Consider the following 22,017-nt stretch of genomic DNA (forward strand, 5'->3'; position numbering starts at 1 on the left):
ATATGAATGAGAAGAACTAATTAGATCTGGTTCTGGTCATCCAGCCCAGCTCCTCCCAAAAGTCTGTCCCTCAACAAACTGGTTTGAGAAGCATCAAAAAGCTAAAGTTCTAGTTAAAATTAACTTATAAATCAGCACAGGTTTGTACAGACTGCACAGTGTTTGTCTTCAGAGTTTGTTTGAATGTGTACTTTTATCACTTTTGCACTTGTACATGATGTATTTAATTTAATGACTTTATATTTGTTGGGAGAAATAAACTGATAATGTGTGGCACTTTGTCCAGCAGGTGGCGGTAAATCATCACTGTAAGAATGTTATTTAGGAACCACACTTCTCTGAAGTCGTGTTAAATGTTGAGAAATGACTTAATCTCGTGGTTTTCGGTGGTTTAACTCTCAGATTAATGCTGTGTGTGTGGCGTTCCTGATACCGTTGCGGTTGGAGTTTCCTGGTTGTTGGTAACAAATCAGCTCAGCTTTCTCTCAAAGTTTCTTTTCTTTAAATGTTTGGAAGACTTATTTAGGAGAGTGAGACATTCAGAAGGCTGTAGTCCCCAGATTGAGGTTGACATGGTCCTCGACCCTGAGGCCTGTTAGTGCCACGACTCATCTCTGGATTCGGTAGTAGCATCTAGTGCAGGGGTTGCCAAGTTCGGTCCTTGAGAGCCACCTTCCTGACACTCTTAGTTGTCTCCCTGCTCTTAGTTGTCTCCCTGCTCCAACACACCTGAATCCAATGAAAGGCTCATTAAAAGTCTGCTAACGAGTCTTTCATTGGATTCAGGTGTGTTGGAGCAGGGAGACAACTAAGAGTGTCAGGAAGGTGGCTCTCGAGGACCAAACTTGGCCACCCCTGATCTAGTGTATGAGAGAGACCAACTCCCCTTGGATGGGACGCCAGTCCAACACAGGTCAGTAACCCCAGCAGAGGCTGGTACCCATTTACAGCTGGGTGGACTGAGACAATGCAGATTAAGTGTCTTGTCCAAAGACACAGACGGACAGCACGGGTGAGATTCAAACCCAGGTCTACATGTTGGCAGGCCGGCTCCTTAACCCCTCAGCTACCTTCTTGACACAGTAACGGGAGGCAAATAAACCAAACATTCCATGACATCACCAGCAGATTTCCTGAAGAACTGTTTTTAAGACAAAGATTGCGGCGCTCGTTGTCACCATGTTGGCAGCGCTGACTCTGCCCATGTCCAGACCAACCCAAAAATGGGTAAAGAGGAGGAGCCTGGGTGAGACAAATAAAGCCCAAATATGCCCACATCTCAAAATGACCTCACGCTAACAGGCTAACCTTGGTTTGCATGTTTTAATAAAGCATATTAAAGCTTTTATTAAAGCGGTGGTTTTATGACATAATTAAAAATTGTAACCAGCTTATTTCCTCAGCAACCGCGGTCTAACTGACCTAACATCATTGAACTAGCGAAAGCTGCTAAAAGTACTAACGCAGCTAACATACAAAATGAAATAACATGAAAATTTCAATCGATGGAAAGACTGATTTACAGATGATCTGTCTGAATAATTAACTGCACAGCAAGAAATATTACAAATATTTGTAGTGAGCAGTCGGCTAGCGATGCCTGCAACGGGAGCTCTGAACTCAGCTGACCACCTGTCACTCAAAGTGACCACGCCCTTTATTAGGCATAACTTTATGGTTTAAAATATCTTTAATGAGTTATATGTCTCAAATAGCAAATAAAAAATATTACTCCGTACAGTTGATATAGAGGGTTAAACTAGTGTTTACAACCAAAACCTCTGTACCGTGCTGGAAAGGTGAAGAGCTTTATTGCTATTGTACGTACATGGATAATTTTGTCCACTGTATTATATCAGTCACTTCAGCTGCTCCCTTGTTTTTTCCACTCGGGGTCACCACAGCAATTCCGAGGTGGATCTGCATGTTGAATTGGTAGATGTTTTACATCGGGTGCCCTTCCTAACAGAACTCCACAGTACATGGAGAAATGTGGCAGAGGTGGGGTTTGAACCGGGAACCTTACACACTGAAACCAAGTTACTTATCACTTGGTCACCACCCCTGCTAATCTTGTCCTCTGTATTTAACCGTCCTCATTAGTTAGACACAATCCAACCACTAGGGGAAGTGTGCAGCCACAGTGGTGGCCAACAAGGCCATGGACATTTCTTTGGACTTTCTCAGGACATTGGAATATTGGACATTGGACTTGATTGGCATTTTTCACAATATTTCTTTTGGAATCAGAGAACAATTAAATCCGCAGTTGGAATTCCTTTGAGGTCGGTGCACAACACTGGATCCTGGAATTTCTGCAGTTAATGCTGCTTCTTGCATCGAGACTTGCAGAAGACTTCACATTTCTTTTTCTTTCTTTTTAAATACTTTTTGCAGTATGTGTCAGGTCCTGCAGACCAAAGCAGACTAACATCTTGAGCCCTCTGGCAGTGTATTCCACCTTCACGGACCAACAGTCCTTCCTGTTTGTCTGTTCTTAATGAAATAATTTTACAGCCTCTGTTCAGGGGTGCCGCAAGGGATTTTGGGCCCCATGAAAACAAATCTTACCCCCCATATTATTTTGTCAGTATTATAATTATAATATTCTAATGTATTACTGGGCTCTCTGGGCCCCTGTCAATCATGGGCCCCTAGAATCCTTCTCCTTATTCTCCCCTTTTCGGCACCCCTGCCTCCGTTTTATCTGATGACTGCTATGTTTGCATTATATCCATTAAAACAGTTGATATTTCTGGGATTGTTGGTACAGACAACCTTATCATCACCAGCTTGATTGAAAAGTATTCCATGGCATGTATGTTAGTAATCTGAATGAGTGAGTCAGTGAGTGTATACACATTTTTCAGACATGATAACTCCAGAACTACGAACGCCAGTGTCTTGTAATTTACTGTGTCACATGTCGGTGTGTAAGTGCAGCCCCGTCTCCAGAATGTGATCATTTTGTGACGGGAGCACACAAAAAAGTGTGAGATTGGGTTGGTAAGCGGTGACGTGGTTAACTTTGGATCACTGTAGGTGTTGGGTAACACGTTCAAATGTCAGTTGGCTTTTTATGTCAACTGACATTTGGTTTTAAAAGGAATTATCAATCAAACCACATCAGCTACCAACCACATATAACCGTATGACATACCTGTCCTGAATTAGCAGCGTGACTGAGATTTGGATCAGGTTGAAGTCACATTTACTGAAGCCTGAAGTGAGATTATCAGTTACTTTCATTTCCAAAGTGCAGCAGGTCTGGATTAGTGTAATTGAGAGTAGCGTCAGCGCAGAACATGGCACCATTTTGGTTCCAACTGCGCTGACCTACTGAATGAACGTTTTATGTTTTCAACATTTTTAAAAAAAATCATTTAACCACATACAACAACACAAGTGCTATCAAAATAAATATAAAAAGTTAAGCTATAAAATTTACATAAATTATTTACAATAAATTACAATTTATGATGATTTATTTAATTAATTTAAAGCCTGTTTTATGCAGCTGCAGCTCTGTAACTCTGTGTCATGCACTCTGGATTTTGTTTTATTCTGGACTAATTTGACTCTCAAGTTTTTCTTTCTCCGTCTCTGGATTTTGTTTTATTCTGGACTAATTTGACCCTCAAGTTTTTCTTTCTACAATCATCACCTCCCAGTCAAAGGTGAGATAAACAATTTCATCTTTTATCGACTTTGTGTTGTAAAGTTGCAGACTTTTCTGATCCATTTGTAATCAGAGTGTACTGTAAAAACTGTTAACATATGATGGCAGACAAAGCAGTGAAAGCAGAAAAGTGTCAAATCACAGCCTTTTGTGTCTGATTTAACAGGTGCACGTCAGGCTGCAGGTCCGAATCTGAACACGGTTTGAAAAAGATAAATGGTCAGACTTTTAATCACAGAAATGACTCCGGTCCCACTTTCCTCAAATCAGCGAGTATCAGAGCTGAACTTTAATTTGTACCTCTGTTACTGTGCACGTCCAGACTGCTCGGGGTTTTTAATAGAAATACATTGCGATTGGATGGGACATTTTATCCAATGTGAGCGAAAAATCCGTTATACAAAATCCGTTATAGACAGTGTTTATTACCTGGAAAACAACACAAAAACTTTGGGACTTTTTTTGTCCGGTGACTGTGAATATCTGGTTTATACAATGACAGTTTAGGTGAGTTTTACTAAACATGGGACTGAACAATAAATTTACCTCTCAAAACTCTGATGATGAAGTTGCTTCCATCCCACACGGCTGACTTTATTTTCCCAAATGTTTCTTCTGTGTGGATCAGAAGGGAATCTGTAGATCTTGAAGCCCTTGTTGTGTCTATTTGTGCACTCCAAACACACAGCAACCCGTCATTTTCAGAGAATAAATCAATAAAATAGCTGGATTTATGTGCAGACACATTAACAGCCAATGTTATTTTGGAACCAAGATGGCACCACGAGTCACGTGACCTTTTTTTTTTACTGTTACTATTCTCTCAATTAAGGCACTCTAGTCTGGATGCCACCGCGGCCTGCTGAGTATCACCAGAAACCGATGATGTAATCATCATAAAATGCAATAATGCATAAATAACTACAAATGGTTTGAGCTCTAGTACAAGTACTACACTTTATTACCTCCACAAAGGAAGGTGCATTTTTAGCCTTTCGGCAGCATTATGCAAAAACAAGTGGTGCAGTTTTCTTGACACTTGGAAGAGATTTTTTTTATAGGCTACTGACGTTTGGAGTGGAGCAGATTAAAGGGGTGGAGCCAGACTTTTTTCTCCCACCTTCTTTAGCATTGAGAGCTACAGTGACCTGATGTCCTCTCTTGTATTAGACAATAAACTGGGCCAGAAACCTGCAACTCTATTTTTTCTGCATATTCTGTGAACATATAAACATATTTATTTCTGATTGAATGAACACAACAAAATGATGAAACATTTCTGGTTAATTATTGTGTAGTGCAACTGATATATCGCGATATGACCAACATATTGTGACCGCCATCGCACTTCAGAGGAGATTTACAAAGTTTTTACATCTTGTCATAAATACACTATATCAGCAATCAGAGATTTCCTGATATTAAGGCGGACATCGCCAACAGAATCTGACATCGAATGCTAATGCTAACTATGACGTGACATCATAAGGTCGGATGTACAGTGAGGAAAATAAGTATTTGAACACCCTGCGGTTTTGTAAGTTCTCCCACTTAGAAATCATGGAGGGGTCTGAAATTTTCATCTTTTCATTTTCATGCATAGGTGCATGTCCACTGTGAGAGACATATTCTAAAAAAAAAAAATTCCGGAAATCACAATGTGTGTAAATGTAATTTCCACCACACCATTGCCTTACAATATAAAGCGCCTTGGGGCAACTGTTTGTTGTGATTTGGCACTATATACATGTGCTCTGATGTCACTGTTTATCTCCATAGAAACTACCCAAACAATCTTTCATACAAACTGTTTAAAGGGACATTACAGTGTTGTGGTGGAAATAGTGTGGGACAACTACATTTTGTTTAAAAAAAAAATCATAACAGTTCTATGACATTGAATACCCCAATTATGTTTTGATTACTTCACTGATATTTTATTCAGAGATATTTTAAAACATTAGAGAAAACTTTTTTTACCATTCATTTTTATCATTGAAGATCAAAAGTCTTGGTGTGGGACAAGCACAAAACGGCAATATTTGCATATAATGATGCTGAAAAAAGGCGAAAAAGTCATCATAGACTACTAGAACAAATTTCTTAAAACACTTTCATTGTAAAGATAACTATAAAAGTGTGAAATTTCCCCTTTTTTCTGTTTTTCATACAATATGATTAAAGGACATAATAAGTGCCCGTAGTCTAAGAATCACCCATGTATTATTTTTTAATAATTTATTTGTATGTTACTGCTGCAAATAAGTATTTCAACACCTGTCAAAATCAATGTTAATATTTGGTACAGTAGCCTTTGTTTGCAATTACAGAGGTCAAACATTTCCTGTAGTTTTTCACCAGGTTTGCACACACTGCAGGAAGGATTTTGGTCCACTCCTCCATACAGATCTTCTCCAAATCTTTCACGTTTGGAGTTTCAGCTCCCTCCAAAGATTTTCTACTGAGTTCAGGTCTGGAGACTGGCCAGGCCACTCCAGGACCTTGAAATGCTTCTTACGGAGCCCCTCCTTAGTTGCCCTGGCTGTGTGTTTGGGGTCATTGTCATGCTGGAAGACCCAGCCATGACCCATCTTCAATGCTCTTACTGAGGGAAGGAGGTTGTTTGCCAAAATTTCGCAATACATGATCCCATCCATCCTCCCTTCAATATGGTGCAGTCGTCCTGTCCCCTTTGCAGAAGAGCACCCCGAGTATGATGTTTCCACCCCCATGCTTCATGGTTGGGTTGGTTTTCTTGGGGTTGTTCTCATCCTCTAAACATGGTAAGTGGAGTTGATTCCAAAAAGCTCTATTCTGGTCTCATCTGACCACATGACCTTCTCCCATGCCTCCTCTGGATCATCCAGATGGTCACTGGTGAAGTTCAAACAGACCTGGACATGTGCTGGCTTGAATAGGGGGACCTTGCTGCCCTGCAGGATTTTAAACCATGACATCATCATGTGTTACTAATGTAATCTTTGTGACTGTGGTCCCAGCTCTCTTCAGGTCATTGACCAGGTCCTCCTGTGTAGTTCTGAGCTTTCTCAGAATCATCCTTATCCCACAAAGTGAGATCTTGCATGGAGATTGACAGTCATCTTGTGTTTCTTCCACTTTCTAATAAATAATCATAACAGTTGTTGTCTTCTACCAAGCTGCTTGCCTGTTGTCCTGTAGTCCATCCCAGCCCTGTGCAGGTCTACAGTTTTGTCCCTGGTGTCCTTAGACAGCTCTTTGGTCTTGGCTATGGTGGACAGGTTGGAGTGTGATTGATTGAGTGTGTGAACAGGTGTCTTTTATACAGGTAACAAGTTCAAACAGGTGCAATTAATACAGGTAAAGAGTGCAGAATAAGAGGGCTTCTTAAAGAAAAATTAACAGGTCTGTGTGAGCCAGAATTCTTGCTGGTTGGCAGGTGTTCAAATACTTATTTGCAGCAGTAACATACAAATAAATTATTAAAAAAATCATACATTGTGATTCCCGGATTTTTTTTTTTTTTTTTTTTAAGATTATGTCTCTCACAGTGGACATGCACCTAAGATGAAAATTTCAGACCCCTCCATGATTTCTAAGTGGGAGAACTTGCAAAACCGCAGGGTTAATTGGCCTAATTATAGGCCAATCTCCAACCTTCATTTTCTCTCAAAGATTCTTGAGAGGGTAGTTGTAAAACAGCTAACTGATCACCTGCAGAGGAATGGTCTATTTGAAGAGTTTCAGTCAGGTTTTAGAATTCATCATAGTACAGAAACAGCATTAGTGAAGGTTACAAATGATCTTCTTATGGCTTCGGACAGTGGACTTATCTCTGTGCTTGTTCTGTTGGACCTCAGTGCTGCTTTTGATACTGTTGACCATAAAATTTTATTACAGAGATTAGAGCATGTCATAGGTATTAAAGGCACTGCGCTGCGGTGGTTTGAATCATATTTGTCTAATAGATTACAGTTTGTTCATGTAAATGGGGAATCTTCTTCACAGACTAAAGTTAATTATGGAGTTCCACAAGGTTCTGTGCTAGGACCAATTTTATTCACTTTATACATGCTTCCCTTAGGCAGTATTATTAGACGGTATTGCTTAAATTTTCATTGTTACGCAGATGATACCCAGCTTTATCTATCCATGAAGCCAGAGGATACACACCAATTAGCTAAACTGCAGGATTGTCTTACAGACATAAAGACATGGATGACCTCTAATTTCCTGCTTTTAAACTCAGATAAAACTGAAGTTATTGTACTTGGCCCCACAAATCTTAGAAGCATGGTGTCTAACCAGATTGTTACTCTGGATGGCATTTCCCTGATCTCTAGTAATACTGTGAGAAATCTTGGAGTCATTTTTGATCAGGATATGTCATTCAAAGCACATATTAAACAAATATGTAGGACTGCCTTTTTGCATTTACGCAATATCTCTAAAATCAGAAAGGTCTTGTCTCAGAGTGATGCTGAAAAACTAATTCATGCATTTATTTCCTCTAGGCTGGACTATTGTAATTCATTATTATCAGGTTGTCCTAAAAGTTCCCTAAAAAGCCTTCAGTTGGTTCAGAATGCTGCAGCTAGAGTACTGACGGGGACTAGCAGGAGAGAGCATATCTCACCCGTGTTGGCCTCTCTTCATTGGCTTCCTGTTAATTCTAGAATAGAATTTAAAATTCTTCTTCTTACTTATAAGGTTTTGAATAATCAGGTCCCATCTTATCTTAGGGACCTCGTAGTACCATATTACCCCATTAGAGCGCTTCGCTCTCAGACTGCGGGCTTACTTGTAGTTCCTAGGGTTTGTAAGAGTAGAATGGGAGGCAGAGCCTTCAGCTTTCAGGCTCCTCTCCTGTGGAACCAGCTCCCCAATTCAGATCAGGGAGACAGATACCCTCTCTACTTTTAAGATTAGGCTTAAAACTTTCCTTTTCGCTAAGGCTTATAGTTAGGGCTGGATCGGGTGACCCTGGACCATCCCTTGGTTATGCTGCTTTAGACGTAGATTGTGGGGGGTTCCCATGATGCACTGTTTCTTTCTCTTTTTGCTCCGTATGCATCACTCTGCATTTAATCATTAGTGATCGATCTCTGCCCCCCTTCACAGCATGTCTTTTTCCTGGTTTTTTCCCTCAGCCCCAACCATTCTCAGCAGAAGACTGCCCCTCCCTGAGCCTGGTTCTGCTGGAGGTTTCTTCCTGTTAAAAGGGAGTTTTTCCTTCCCACTGTGGCCAAGTGCTTGCTCATAGGGGGTCGTTTTGACCGTTGGGGTTTTTCATAATTATTGTATGGCCTTGCCTTACAATATAAAGCGCCTTGGGGCAACTGTTTGTTGTGATTTGGCGCTATATAAGAAAAAAGTTGATTGATTGATTGTTCAAATACTTATTTTCCTCACTGTAAATAGCAACACGCTCCAAACCAGAAAATTCGGTCAGATCTGGAAAATGTTGGTCACTTGATTGTTGATTTCTTCTTCTTGCAGGTTGTTCTTGATCTGTCCAGCTGCTCTGAAGGGGTTTTTCTTTTGTTGACACTCTTTTCTCTCGTTTTTCTCTCGTATTCTGTGATTTAACGTACACAATTTCTATGTCACGTGGTTCTGAAGGATTCACATTATAATCTCGGCGCCGTTTCCTCTGTGAAGTCCCAAAGTGGAGACAGATGGCGGACGAGCAGTGTCCAGCTCAGCGTGCGTCACTCACAGTCTAATGAACGCTCATAGCGTTCCCGCAGGTCCTCAGTAACATGACACTCAGGTACAACAGCACAGCCGATCACTTTTCCTGTCTCCATAGCAACTGGGATGACTGGCAGATATGACATCACAGGGCCTGAGCCATGTCTCAGCTGCTGGGTGGCCTCTGGGTTCAAGTATTACAAGAAACAAACTAACATCTATTAACAAAACATTTATCTCCAAAATAACTTAACAGAAATAAAAATTTCCCTAGTCACCAGATGAGCGCGACGGTTTGGTTTTCCCCAGTCGACGGTTTGGTGCCACCCGTATCTCAGCTATCACATCTGCTCCAAAATCATATTTAGAAAAACGCTGTCCTTGTATATTTGACCAAAATGAAATCTCTGTCTTGTTTGGGGGAGGTGATGGTCTAGTGGTTAAGCGTTGGGTTTGAGACCAGAGGATCCTCAGTTAAAATCCCAGACTGACCAGAAAATCAGTCAGGGCCCTTGGGCAAGGTCCTTAATCCCCAAGTTGCTCCCAGTGTGTAGTGAGCGCCTTGTATGGCAGCACCCTCACATCGAAGTGAATGTGAGGCATTATTGTAAAGTGCTTTGAGTGTCTGATGCAGATGGAAAAGCACTATGTAAATACAGTCCATTTACCATTTGTTTTTGATCTCATGACTGGATGCAGTTCTTCTTTTGCCGCCGCCGGCCTTTGAATCCTGATGACAAAGAAAGACAAACATAAAGACAAATTAATGATTAAACAATCAGACTTCAACCAGGAAGGTGATGTGACTTATTGACTTATGGTTAAAGGGAAAAAAACAATCCACATAGTGTTCACATACTGATTTAAAATGTGGCGCAGCCTCCCGGCTGAAACTAGTCCAGTTAAAACCAAAGACTTTTCTGTTCTTGGTCAGCTACAGACAATAACAGGGGTCACTGGAAATCACCGTTTTCTTTTAATGTATTTCACTATTATATTAACATTTGGATTTACTGTATTTTAAATGTTTGGTGCTTTGATGTCTTTGACTCTCTGTGTGTGTGTGTGTGTGTATATATATATATATATATATATATATATATATTATATATATTCTAATCTAATTACATTTTTTCCACAAATCTGATTGGTTAATCGTGTGAGATTTCAGACCATAAAATATCGCGTAAATGGTGGCAAAATATTAAAATTGTTTCACATTCAATGTGTTACTCCGCGCCCTATCCGCGCACGTTGCAGATGTCGATAATGGTGCTGTCAGCTGAGAGTGAGAGGTTGCCAACCACCATTAAACACAAAGAAGAAGAAGAAGAAGAAAACAACTGGCAGAGCAACGACACCGAAATGAATTAATTTAAGATACCATACAAAAGTAGTGATGTGGATTCTGCTCACAGAATTTCCAGTTTGGCATGAAGATGCTGTTGCCATGGTAAGCTTTGACGAGCCGACTACACCCTTTGTCTGCGGAACATTTTTACCAAACTATGTTATTATGTGGATTGAGATGTAGCCTTCAGTGGTGGACACGGATCCGTGCAAACGTTGGAATTGGATTAGAATGGGAATAACCCCCTTGTGTCTGATGATTTGCGGATGTTAATGCTGGATTACAGTCATAAATATCTGTTTTATGGTTGTAAATATCAGTTTATTGGTTTTTTAAACTTAATTTATGATCGTAAAAGCCACAAATCATCAGACACAACAGGCTTATTCCCTAATTATTATACTTTATTATTACACTGGTCAACACAATTTTTCTTGCATGGAATTTTTTTAATGGATTTGGGGTAATTTGGGGGCACTGAATCTGAATCTGGTGGTATTTTTTGCCAATCGCATCATGTTTTTGAGATGTGAATATATAATTCTTGTATGAAGCATTGAAGCCAAAGCTGCCGTCTCACACACCTCTTCAGGGCCGTAAGTGATATTACGGCTCTTTGTTCACATTTCATGAACCTGGATTAAAACATATCATTTTGAAGATGCTTTTGTGCGATTAGTGGTGTCAAACTCGTGAGTGAATGAGCAACTTTTATGTAATCCATTAATATGGAACATGCAGACTGCAAAAAAAATGTGATGTGACAGAGGAAATCTGAGCTCAGATTTGGATTCAGCACCTCAAAATGACCCTAAATCAGTTCTCAAAGACCATGAAAGAACTTTTTTTTTTATTTTGACCATTATTTATTATTATTATTATTATTATTGCCTTGTTATTAGCCTTGAATTGCATCTCAACATTTTTTAAAAAGTGTTTCAGGCCTGAAATGCAGGAATGGGTGTATATTAGCAAATTAAATTAAGTTAATGAGAAAACATGAAATATCTTACATTAATCTTTTCTGCAATGAAACAGAAGTCAAAGTAAATTTAAGAATCACTGCATTTTGTTGTTGTTTTCAATTAGCATTGCAAATCTTTTGAAATGAAAGACCTGAATTAAGAAACTGCTCAACCTCTCAAAAACAATGTATTAAAAGTCCAGTTATCTTCCCTTGAAGATGTTTGAGCACATCATCTTCACATGATGTGAACTCTTTACGTGTCGTTTCACTGAAATCCACCAGAAGAAGAACTTATAATATAAAATTCCACTTATCTTCCTTTGAAGACATTGGACACTGGAAGTTCTTTTATTCATCACTTCTGTTAATAATTCAAAATTAATTTCACAAGTTTTGATTAAAATTGAAGTCCCTGTTTGTTGTGAATCTAACTGTCCCCAAATAGAATTTTGTCAGTTTCCACACAGAGATCCAGTCCTGACAGAGTGCTGGCTCTTGGACGAGGATAAATCTACTGATTTTGTTTTGTTTTTTGTTGTTTTTTTTGTTTTTTTAGATATAAAGATGAAGCATGAAGCACATATCAAAGCTTTTGTTGAGGATCTGGATTCAAGCAGATGTTTGTGATTCTTAACTGAAGCCTTTCTGCAGTCTGCCACATCGATCCACTGATTAATCATTTTGTCCACGTTGACACAGATACACATGCAGATATTTTTACATAAGATACATAAGTCAAGATATTTTCTGTATATTACATGAAAACACAGAAAGGTTCCTACTTATCTGCATTTCATTGATGCAGCAGTGACTAAAACAGGCACTTAATCATGTGCACATATGAAATGCTTGTGTAAACATAATCAGCCACCATCTGTAAATGTGATGTTAGAGGTGTGATTGACACGTACCGTCTTCGTCTTCTGTGCTGATGGTCTGCAGAGACACACTTCTCTGCATCTGCTTTGAGGGCTTCTTGATTTTGAATTTCAGTGGCGTTATTTTATCATTGCTCTCAAATGAATCCTCCAGCTCACTGGCTGGGACACCGTTGGACTCTGAGATTTTGCAGTTGGGCGAAGGATTCCGTGGAGTGACCACGCCTTCATCGATAATCTCTGGGCCCTGATTGGCTCCTCTGCCTTTCAGGAAGTGTCTGAAGGAACTGCGCTGTTTCTTTGTGCTCTGGTTCCTCTTCAGTCCTCCCTTTCCATCACCCTCCCCCTCTTCCTCAGGTGAGGGAGGACTCTGTGGGCCAACTTGATCCAGCTTTTCCCTGCTGTCCCTCTTAGCGTGAAGGACACCGTTATGCAGGCCGCTCTTGTTGTTTATCCCACCAAGCCGTGAGCCACCTACAGAGGACAGGTCTTGCAGAGAACCTGTTAGGCCAATGGTATTGCCAAACACCAGTGAGTACTTTGGATTGTGGTATTTGTGTGCAGGTATCTTCAGGTCCATCTGTCTGGACTCCGTCACAGACACTTGAAAACGAGACATGGAAGTGGGCAGAGGCTGAGGCTGGGCTTTCTTTACCGGCGGCCTCTTAACTGGCGATGACTTAGGCGGCTTGGTGAGGTTGAACTCCTTGTAGAGGTCAACTTGTTCAGACACAGCATACAACTCCCGGAAATCACTGTCAAAGATGTCCACAATCTGTCCCGACATGACTGTGATCGTGTTCCTGTCCATCCGAGAGGAAATCCAGGTGAAGCTGGAGAAGAAAAGAAAGAGTTTACACATGAACAGTAAACCACAGGGGAACCTGCAAACCTTGGAACCAGTTTGGACTCAGTCTCAGCAACCACAGAATAGTCTTAGTCTGAAATGGTAGAAGAGGATGTAGCTCAGTGGGACAGGACTTAAGCTACCAGTCTGTTATGTTAGTCATGCTATCTGTCTGTGTTCCTGGACAAGACACCTTATCTGGATTGTCTCAATCCACCCAGTTGTATAAGGGTGCTAGAAACCTCCACCCCTTCTTGTTCTGGTATCTAGGAATGAGTACCGGAACCACTTGGTCAAGATAGGACTTTGAAACTTGTAGATGTGGCTCAAATTTATCTGGAAAATGACTGAATGAACATTTTGGTTAAATATTTCAAAATATTTCCTCTGAAGTAACATCTAAATCCTTCATTTTAACTGCATTCTAGTTTATGGCGTCTTTTGGGAACAGAGTTCTTTGCCTGCAGGAAATAGTTCCTGTCTCAGCCTGTATTCACTTGCTGTGAAGACACGTGTGAAAATCAGTCTCGTAAAAAACTTCCCGCAGTAGCGCAGGTGTTCAGAGCTGCTGTTGTGTTCAGTAATCAGAGCGGAAAGCGCGACTTACTTACAGTCCAGGAGTCCGCTGACAGAAAATCTGAGAGTGACTCGTTTTTAATTGTTTTTTCCAAGTCCCAGACATCCAACACTTAAATTTTATGTTAATCAATGTTCATTTTAATGTTCGCTCCAGTTAATATGACTCAATGAGATACCAAGGAACTCCAGATGCATTCTGGGTACCTGAAAGATTCCATGTCTGAACTGCAGCTTCCTGTCCATGACCACGCCCACTGTGCCAGTCTCCATACTGTGAGACACCCCCCCTCCCAAGTCTGGACAAACCCTTTGTGACATCACCCATAGGTTTTCTAAAGAGCAGGTTTGAAGCTCAAAGGGGGGGGTTCCAAATGTCGCCATCTTGCCGCCAGCCTGATTCTGTCTCAAACCCAGTTGCCCCATAAAGCAGTGAAAGACTCTTGAGAAAGACCTGTGTGACCTTAGCAGGACCAATGACGGCCAAAAATGCCCACTTATCTCATACTTACCAAGCTAGCTAAGGCTAACAGGCTACGTAACGTCTTTGGGCTGTTTGATTAATGCACATTTTCTTGACTGTGCACTGGTTTTCAGAATGGGTGGACTGGGTTCAGGTATTAAAAGTTGTGTCTAGCATACTGCCTTAATAACCTTGTAGCTAATATTTCCAACCTATAAACACCTACTAAATAGTGCTAATGCCGCTCACTTACAAATGAAATGATTCTAAAATTTTGCTCACCAGAAATACTGAAGCACAGACCTCTTAGATGGTCCTTTAGCACAATTAACTACACAAGAATCCATATTATTTCAGATATTTGCAATAAAATGTCCAGAAACGACAGATTTGGTCAAGTTCACAGTAACTAGTGGCTTCTGTCAGCATCTAGCAATCCAGCTCTCTCTCTCAAAGTGATGTAATATATCTTAATTTGATGTAATTATTCATAATTTTATATTTCAAAAAATCTTAAATGGATGAGTTATAGAAACATTCACCATCCCACACAATTGTTATGAATGAGGAAACTACCAATGGAGACCAAAGCTAGTTTTGTATCAGGCTGTAAATATGGTTATTAAAGTTGGACATTTTAACATGCTGGTCTATGTGGAATAAGTCATTTAGAGCAATCCTCAAGTGGTCATTCAAGGAACCGCATGTTTTGGCATTTTCCAGGTTGGCTCCACTTTACAGTACCAGAGAGATTTACTGATTCCAGCCTTTAACATCTGCTTTTACGGGACCCAGTAACAGATATTTGTTTGGTGAAGAAGTACATAATATGACCCCTTTAAACACGGTCTCTGCACTGTCCCGACAGCACTGTGTCTGAGGGACACACCCACCTGTAAGAGCCAAACATGACTTTCTCTCCATCAACTAGCATGTATTTGGAAGACAGAGAGCCGGGAAGTTTGCCAAAGGACAAGGCCAGCCCTGCACCTTTCACCATCCGCACACGGAGATTCTGCAAAGAAACACCCATTTAATCACATAGTACAGGCGGTTTAATATCACACACACACACACACACACACACACGCACACATGCATGAGCCTGCGTCAGCCATTATCAGCTGCATCATGCACGCCTCGTTTATTTAACTGGGCGGTCCAAGTCACAACTTAAGTCAACTGTCATCAGATAGAAGCACAATCAAATCTGTTTTCAGACATTTACACGTCGGACTCAACTTTCACGTCTGTTTACTTAAAGGGAAGAGACACCGAAAAAAAAAAACAAAAAAGGCTCAGTGAGGAGGAACATGGAACTATTGAGAGGAGAACGGCATCAGGAGGAGGTCTCGCTCCGCCGTTAGCCTGGTTGAAGCGTCGGGTTACAGTGAGCGGATCCGTTCTCAGGAACTATGAATGTCCATTTGTAAGAAGTAAGAGTAACAGACGCCAGCGCTCTGAAAAGGCCTTTCACAGCCGGATCAACTGACACCAGCAGAGCCAAATCCTCCAGAGTGTCACTTCAGCCCGACCCGAGCTACAACACTCTGCATCCCCCACATGAGGGTATTGTGTCTCCGCGGCGGTCGGTTGACAGCTTGGCTCAGTGAACCGCTGATGATGAACACAACTCCAACAAGTGAGACAGAGTCCAAACAAAACGGCTAAAATCCGAGCACAAAATAAAATAAAAAAGTAGGGCTGGATGACTCGTAGGTGGTGGGTAGATGGGTGTGAAAATCCAACCGTGACACCTGGGTAATGGATTAGGTTGCAGATTCCTGGCAGGTATGCTGCACGCCAGCATCAATGTCATTCATAAAGAATGCAGGACGTCTCATTTTGGGAGGAAAAAAAATGTTTTAGTCGATTGCAGTTTATTGTTTGTATTACGTTTGGAAAGAGGTGTCATTTGATTTAAAACAGCAATTCACTTCGAAGTTATAAATTCCGGCCGGACTCCAACTTGACTCGGCAGAGAGCGGTGCAGCGTTTGGAGCTGTGCCAACGGAACAGAGGACAATTCTCGTTTCTTGGCTGGAACAAAACAAGAGTCCTAGTTTGTGACTTTAATCCGCACAAAAGTGACTCATGATTGACATTTTTAAATGGCTCTGAGAGGAGTTAAGAAGCCGACTTGTTGCATCTGAAAATCATCAAATCAGAGAACCAACGAAGCAGTGGATCGGAGCACTGCTTCGTTGGTTCAAGCTTCAAAGCGGAGCCGTTGCAGAAGCGGTTGATTACAGACCTGCTGCAGGGCCTGCAATCAATGTAAAGAAATTATAATTTTCCAGACAAACACAGTCAAAAACAACAGCCGTTCTGAAGGACCAATAAGGGAATTGTTAAGCAAAAAGGCCATTGATGTCAGTGGATCGAATCATTTCCTACCATTTCCAGTTTGCGGCTTCGTCTACCATCGGTTTGTAGCTTTTTAATGGCTTTTACGACAATGTTGTCCAGTTTGTGGCTTTTTCTCCACTGGGCAGATTTTTTGTGCCATTTTCGGCTTGTGCCTTTGTCTACCGTGCAACGGCGCGAAGCTCATAATATATGAGAAACATGTATATAAACACACAAAACAAAGTGATTTTGACATCAGCCACTGATGTCACAGTGCAGCTCTACTCCGATTGGATGTCATGCCTGCCACTCAAAAACAAAACTGAACAGATTGAAACAGAATGTGACTTTTAAATCTCTTAATACACATCAAGGTTAGCCGTCTTTGAACTTGTCCAAGGTCTGTGTCCCAAGAATGTTCCCTGTGAATTTGAAGACTCTGGCAGTAACAGGACTGGACTTATAGTGAGCACAGACAGACAGACAGACACAAAGCCTTCGCAATACCCGATGGCCATATTTGATGACCTCAAGTAACTAGTAATCTAACTTAGGTACTTTTAAAACTGAGTAATCGGTAAAGTAATAAGTGGTAACACTGATGACCAGCTTGTGACAAACTGGCCTCATGTTTTTTGCAGTTTTTAGCAGTAAGCGCACTAGGTTCCAGAGTGAGAGGTTCCTGGTTCAAGACTGGCACTGGCCCTTCTTTGTGTAATATGGATTTGCATCAGGAAAGGCATCCGGCGTTAAACTTGTGCCAAATCAGCATGCAGATCCATATCAGGTCTGTTGTGGTGACCCTGAATGGAAAAAAGGGAGAAACCCAAAGAACGTACTTTCCGTCAGCTACTGCACCATCAGCAGCTCAAACACGTCTAAGAAAATCCCTGTTGTGTCAGGAATGAACTTCCTTCTAGACTTTGACAGGTGACACTTTATTAAAAAGCCAGAGTTCCACGGAGGTGAATTCTGCTCAACTTCCTTTTGTTTACTGTCAGTTGGGCCCCACCCACTGGCAGCGCTCTGTCAGGTTTAATATTTACTAAGTTCTCACTCACCCTCAGATGGACCGCATTAACCTGCAGCCGAGCGCACATGTTCAGGAAGTGGGCCACTCCCTTGGCCTCCAGCACGGCGTACACAGCCACCCCACGCCGCGACGAGGCGTCCAGCAGGTCCTGGAGAATCTGCAGGTCGGTCAGGAGGTCCATGACTATGGCCAGCACCTGTGAAACGCACAGAAACAATCAACAGCGGAGTCAGACGGTCCAACACAAACACAGTCCTCACTGAGCTGTAAGGTTCCAGGCCTGTTTGGAACCCGTGTTCCACTGCAGGAGAGAGCGACGGCTGGAGCGCCCCGGGTCGTTTCTCTCAGATGTCTGTTTGTTCCTTCCAACTTAAAACACCACAAACCTGCCAAACTAGTAAAAATAAGTGGAGGTGAGCACATCCTCGTGATTTACGACGTGGACAAGTCAACTCAAGAAACACACGGCTGTTTACAGAAGAAGACTAATGGCGGTACAACGGCGTGATCCATAACTACACAAACGGACAGCTCGAGTGTGCATCTGTGTGTGCGTGTATCAGTATGTTTGGATGACGTCAGAGCTGATCCACACGTGGCTCAAACACTCAACAAAAATATCAACGCAACACTTTTGTTTTTGCTCCCATTTTTCATGAACTGAACTCAAAGATCTAAAACAAAAGAACATTGGTACAGTTTTGTGGGAACACGATTCTTGTGTTAGTATTTTTGTTCTCATCTGGAAATGTTTAAAAGTTTTTCCTTTTGCCAATTTTCTTCAGGAAACTGTCTGATCGTACCACCGACAGTTAGCTGGTGTCCGCTGACAGCGAGTGAAAGTAAGAAAAAGGAGTTGCCATTATGACGCTATGGATAAGTTTTAACCACACAAACGGAAACAAAATCAGGTTTTGTTAGTGTGTGTTTTAAGACACAGGCCATTTCATGAGAACTGTCAGAAAATGAAGGAACTCGAGAGCAGAATAAGAGCCGGCCCATTTAATGACATCAGTCAGGTAAAAACACGCTGACTGAGTCTGAAAGAAATCACACCCACCCACCACGAGGAAATCACGCATGGACAAGCTCGCTCACACACACACACACACACACTACAGCGGGATTTGCATTTGAGAACCCAGAGATACTCATTAAAACATTAACACAACAAACCATCATCTGACCGACATTTTTTAAATCCCCAAAGTTCATTTCTCCTTAAGGTTTAAACTCTCCTGGAGTTTATTTCAAGTTAAGTTCTGACCTTTGGGACCTCAAAACGGAGGAATTTTTTTAACTTACAATTTGTGATATGATTTTAAACACTTATTTCAAGCTGGCCTCATATGAAAAACAGTTTTGTTTCTATAATAAAATCAAGTTTCAACGTTGATTTCTTCATCAAACTGTCAGTATGTGGTTTCAGAGAAAAACGCTCAACAATTAAGATGACAAGATACTGAAAAGAGGAAACCCTTTCAAACAGGACCGCCCGAAGAAATTAATATTCACTGATTGCCATCAGCTGGCTTTATTCCTTCAGAAACAACATTACTTTTGTGTGTGTGTGTGTGTGTGTGTGTGTGTGTGTGTGTGTGTGTGTGTGTGTGTGTGTGTGTGTGTGTGTGTGTGTGTGTGTGTGTGTGTGTGTGTGTGTGTGTGTGTGGATCTGAAGGTGAGAGCACAGGTCTGTGTGACACCTGGAAGGGAACGCACCGGGTGTATTTTCTTGTCGAGAAGGTAAAAGAAGGCCATTAGCTGTCCGCACTGTTGAGTGCCGCTGCAGTGGACAGGACGCTGCAGGCACACAGACGTAGTGAGGACGTTTGACATCATGATCCCCGGATTCTAGCCACATTTGCATTCAGATCTTGGTGAATCCGGTGTTCTGTCAAATTGTTGTCTCATTGCATAATTCAATAGTTCCACGTTCCAACAATACTGTGCTGTAAATACAGTGTGCACACGCAAATTTTACGTTTTTAAAATTGAAAAGACACATATTGCTGTTGTATTTTCATTCCTTGGTCGCTCAGTCGGGGAGTTAATGGTAAATAAAGGGACTGCATTTATATAGCGCTTTTCCATCTGCATCAGACACTCGAAGTGCTTTACAGTAATGCCTCACATTCAATCAATCAATCAATTTTTTTATATAGCGCCAAATCACAACAAACAGTTGCCCCAAGGCGCTTTATATTGTAAGGCAAGGCCATACAATAATTATGTAAAACCCCAACGGTCAAAACGACCCCCTGTGAGCAAGCACTTGGCTACAGTGGGAAGAAAAAACTCCCTTTTAACAGGAAGAAACCTCCAGCAGAACCAGGCTCAGGGAGGGGCAGTCTTCTGCTGGGACTGGTTGGGGCTGAGGGAGAGAACCAGGAAAAAGACATGCTGTGGAGGGGAGCAGAGATCGATCACTAATGATTAAATGCAGAGTGGTGCATACAGAGCAAAAAGAGAAAGAAACAGCGCATCATGGGAACCCCCCAGCAGTCTACGTCTATAGCAGCATAACTAAGGGATGGTTCAGGGTCACCTGATCCAGCCCTAACTATAAGCTTTAGCAAAAGGAAAGTTTTAAGCCTAATCTTAAAAGTAGAGAGGGTGTCTGTCTCCCTGATCTGAATTGGGAGCTGGTTCCACAGGAGAGGAGCCTGAAAGCTGAAGGCTCTGCCTCCCATTCTACTCTTACAAACCCTAGGAACTACAAGTAAGCCTGCAGTCTGAGAGCGAAGCGCTCTATTGGGGTGATATGGTACTACGAGGTCCCTAAGATAAGATGGGACCTGATTATTCAAAACCTTATAAGTAAGAAGAAGAATTTTAAATTCTATTCTAGAATTAACAGGAAGCCAATGAAGAGAGGCCAATATGGGTGAGATATGCTCTCTCCTTCTAGTCCCCGTCAGTACTCTAGCTGCAGCATTTTGAATTAACTGAAGGCTTTTTAGGGAACTTTTAGGACAACCTGATAATAATGAATTACAATAGTCCAGCCTAGAGGAAATAAATGCATGAATTAGTTTTTCAGCATCACTCTGAGACAAGACCTTTCTGATTTTAGAGATATTGCGTAAATGCAAAAAAGCAGTCCTACATATTTGTTTAATATGCGCTTTGAATGACATATCCTGATCAAAAATGACTCCAAGATTTCTCACAGTATTACTAGAGGTCAGGGTAATGCCATCCAGAGTAAGGATCTGGTTAGACACCATGTTTCTAAGATTTGTGGGGCCAAGTACAATAACTTCAGTTTTATCTGAGTTTAAAAGCAGGAAATTAGAGGTCATCCATGTCTTTATGTCTGTAAGACAATCCTGCAGTTTAGCTAATTGGTGTGTGTCCTCTGGCTTCATGGATAGATAAAGCTGGGTATCATCTGCGTAACAATGAAAATTTAAGCAATACCGTCTAATAATACTGCCTAAGGGAAGCATGTATAAAGTGAATAAAATTGGTCCTAGCACAGAACCTTGTGGAACTCCATAATTAACTTTAGTCTGTGAAGAAGATTCCCCATTTACATGAACAAATTGTAATCTATTAGACAAATATGATTCAAACCACCGCAGCGCAGTGCCTTTAATACCTATGGCATGCTCTAATCTCTGTAATAAAATTTTATGGTCAACAGTATCAAAAGCAGCACTGAGGTCTAACAGAACAAGCACAGAGATGAGTCCACTGTCCGAGGCCATAAGAAGATCATTTGTAACCTTCACTAATGCTGTTTCTGTACTATGATGAATTCTAAAACCTGACTGAAACTCTTCAAATAGACCATTCCTCTGCAGATGATCAGTTAGCTGTTTTACAACTACCCTTTCAAGAATTTTTGAGAGAAAAGGAAGGTTGGAGATTGGCCTATAATTAGCTAAGATAGCTGGGTCAAGTGATGGCTTTTTAAGTAATGGTTTAATTACTGCCACCTTAAAAGCCTGTGGTACATAGCCAACTAACAAAGATAGATTGATCATATTTAAGATCGAAGCATTAAATAATGGTAGGGCTTCCTTGAGCAGCCTGGTAGGAATGGGGTCTAATAAACATGTTGATGGTTTGGATGAAGTAACTAATGAGAATAACTCAGACAGAACAATCGGAGAGAAAGAGTCTAACCAAATACCGGCATCACTGAAAGCAGCCAAAGATAACGATACGTCTTTGGGATGGTTATGAGTAATTTTTT

The 22,017-nt window shown here is 41.2% G+C and overlaps 1 protein-coding gene across 2 annotated transcripts in view; it reads right to left on the reverse strand.

Moving 5' to 3' along the window:
- Positions 1-8,988: 8,988 nt before the first annotated feature.
- The window catches only part of fam83fa (family with sequence similarity 83 member Fa), a 33,023-nt gene continuing 19,994 nt past the window's right edge, over positions 8,989-22,017 (reverse strand). The window contains exons 2-6 of one of the 2 annotated variants that reach the window (XM_034191161.1): positions 17,845-18,012; positions 15,328-15,449; positions 12,582-13,381; positions 10,021-10,082; positions 8,989-9,763 (exon numbers count right to left, since the gene is read on the reverse strand). In XM_034191161.1, the coding sequence (XP_034047052.1) occupies positions 10,036-10,082; positions 12,582-13,381; positions 15,328-15,449; positions 17,845-18,012 (1,137 nt within the window). In that variant the 3' untranslated portion in view covers positions 8,989-9,763; positions 10,021-10,035. Of the gene's footprint in view, positions 10,083-12,581; positions 13,382-15,327; positions 15,450-17,844; positions 18,013-22,017 lie in introns of both variants that reach the window. The other variant, XM_034191160.1, reaches the window with a different exon arrangement.

This window comes from Thalassophryne amazonica, chromosome 16 (genome assembly GCF_902500255.1).
Source record: "Thalassophryne amazonica chromosome 16, fThaAma1.1, whole genome shotgun sequence".
Classification (NCBI taxonomy): Eukaryota; Metazoa; Chordata; class Actinopteri; order Batrachoidiformes; family Batrachoididae; genus Thalassophryne; species Thalassophryne amazonica.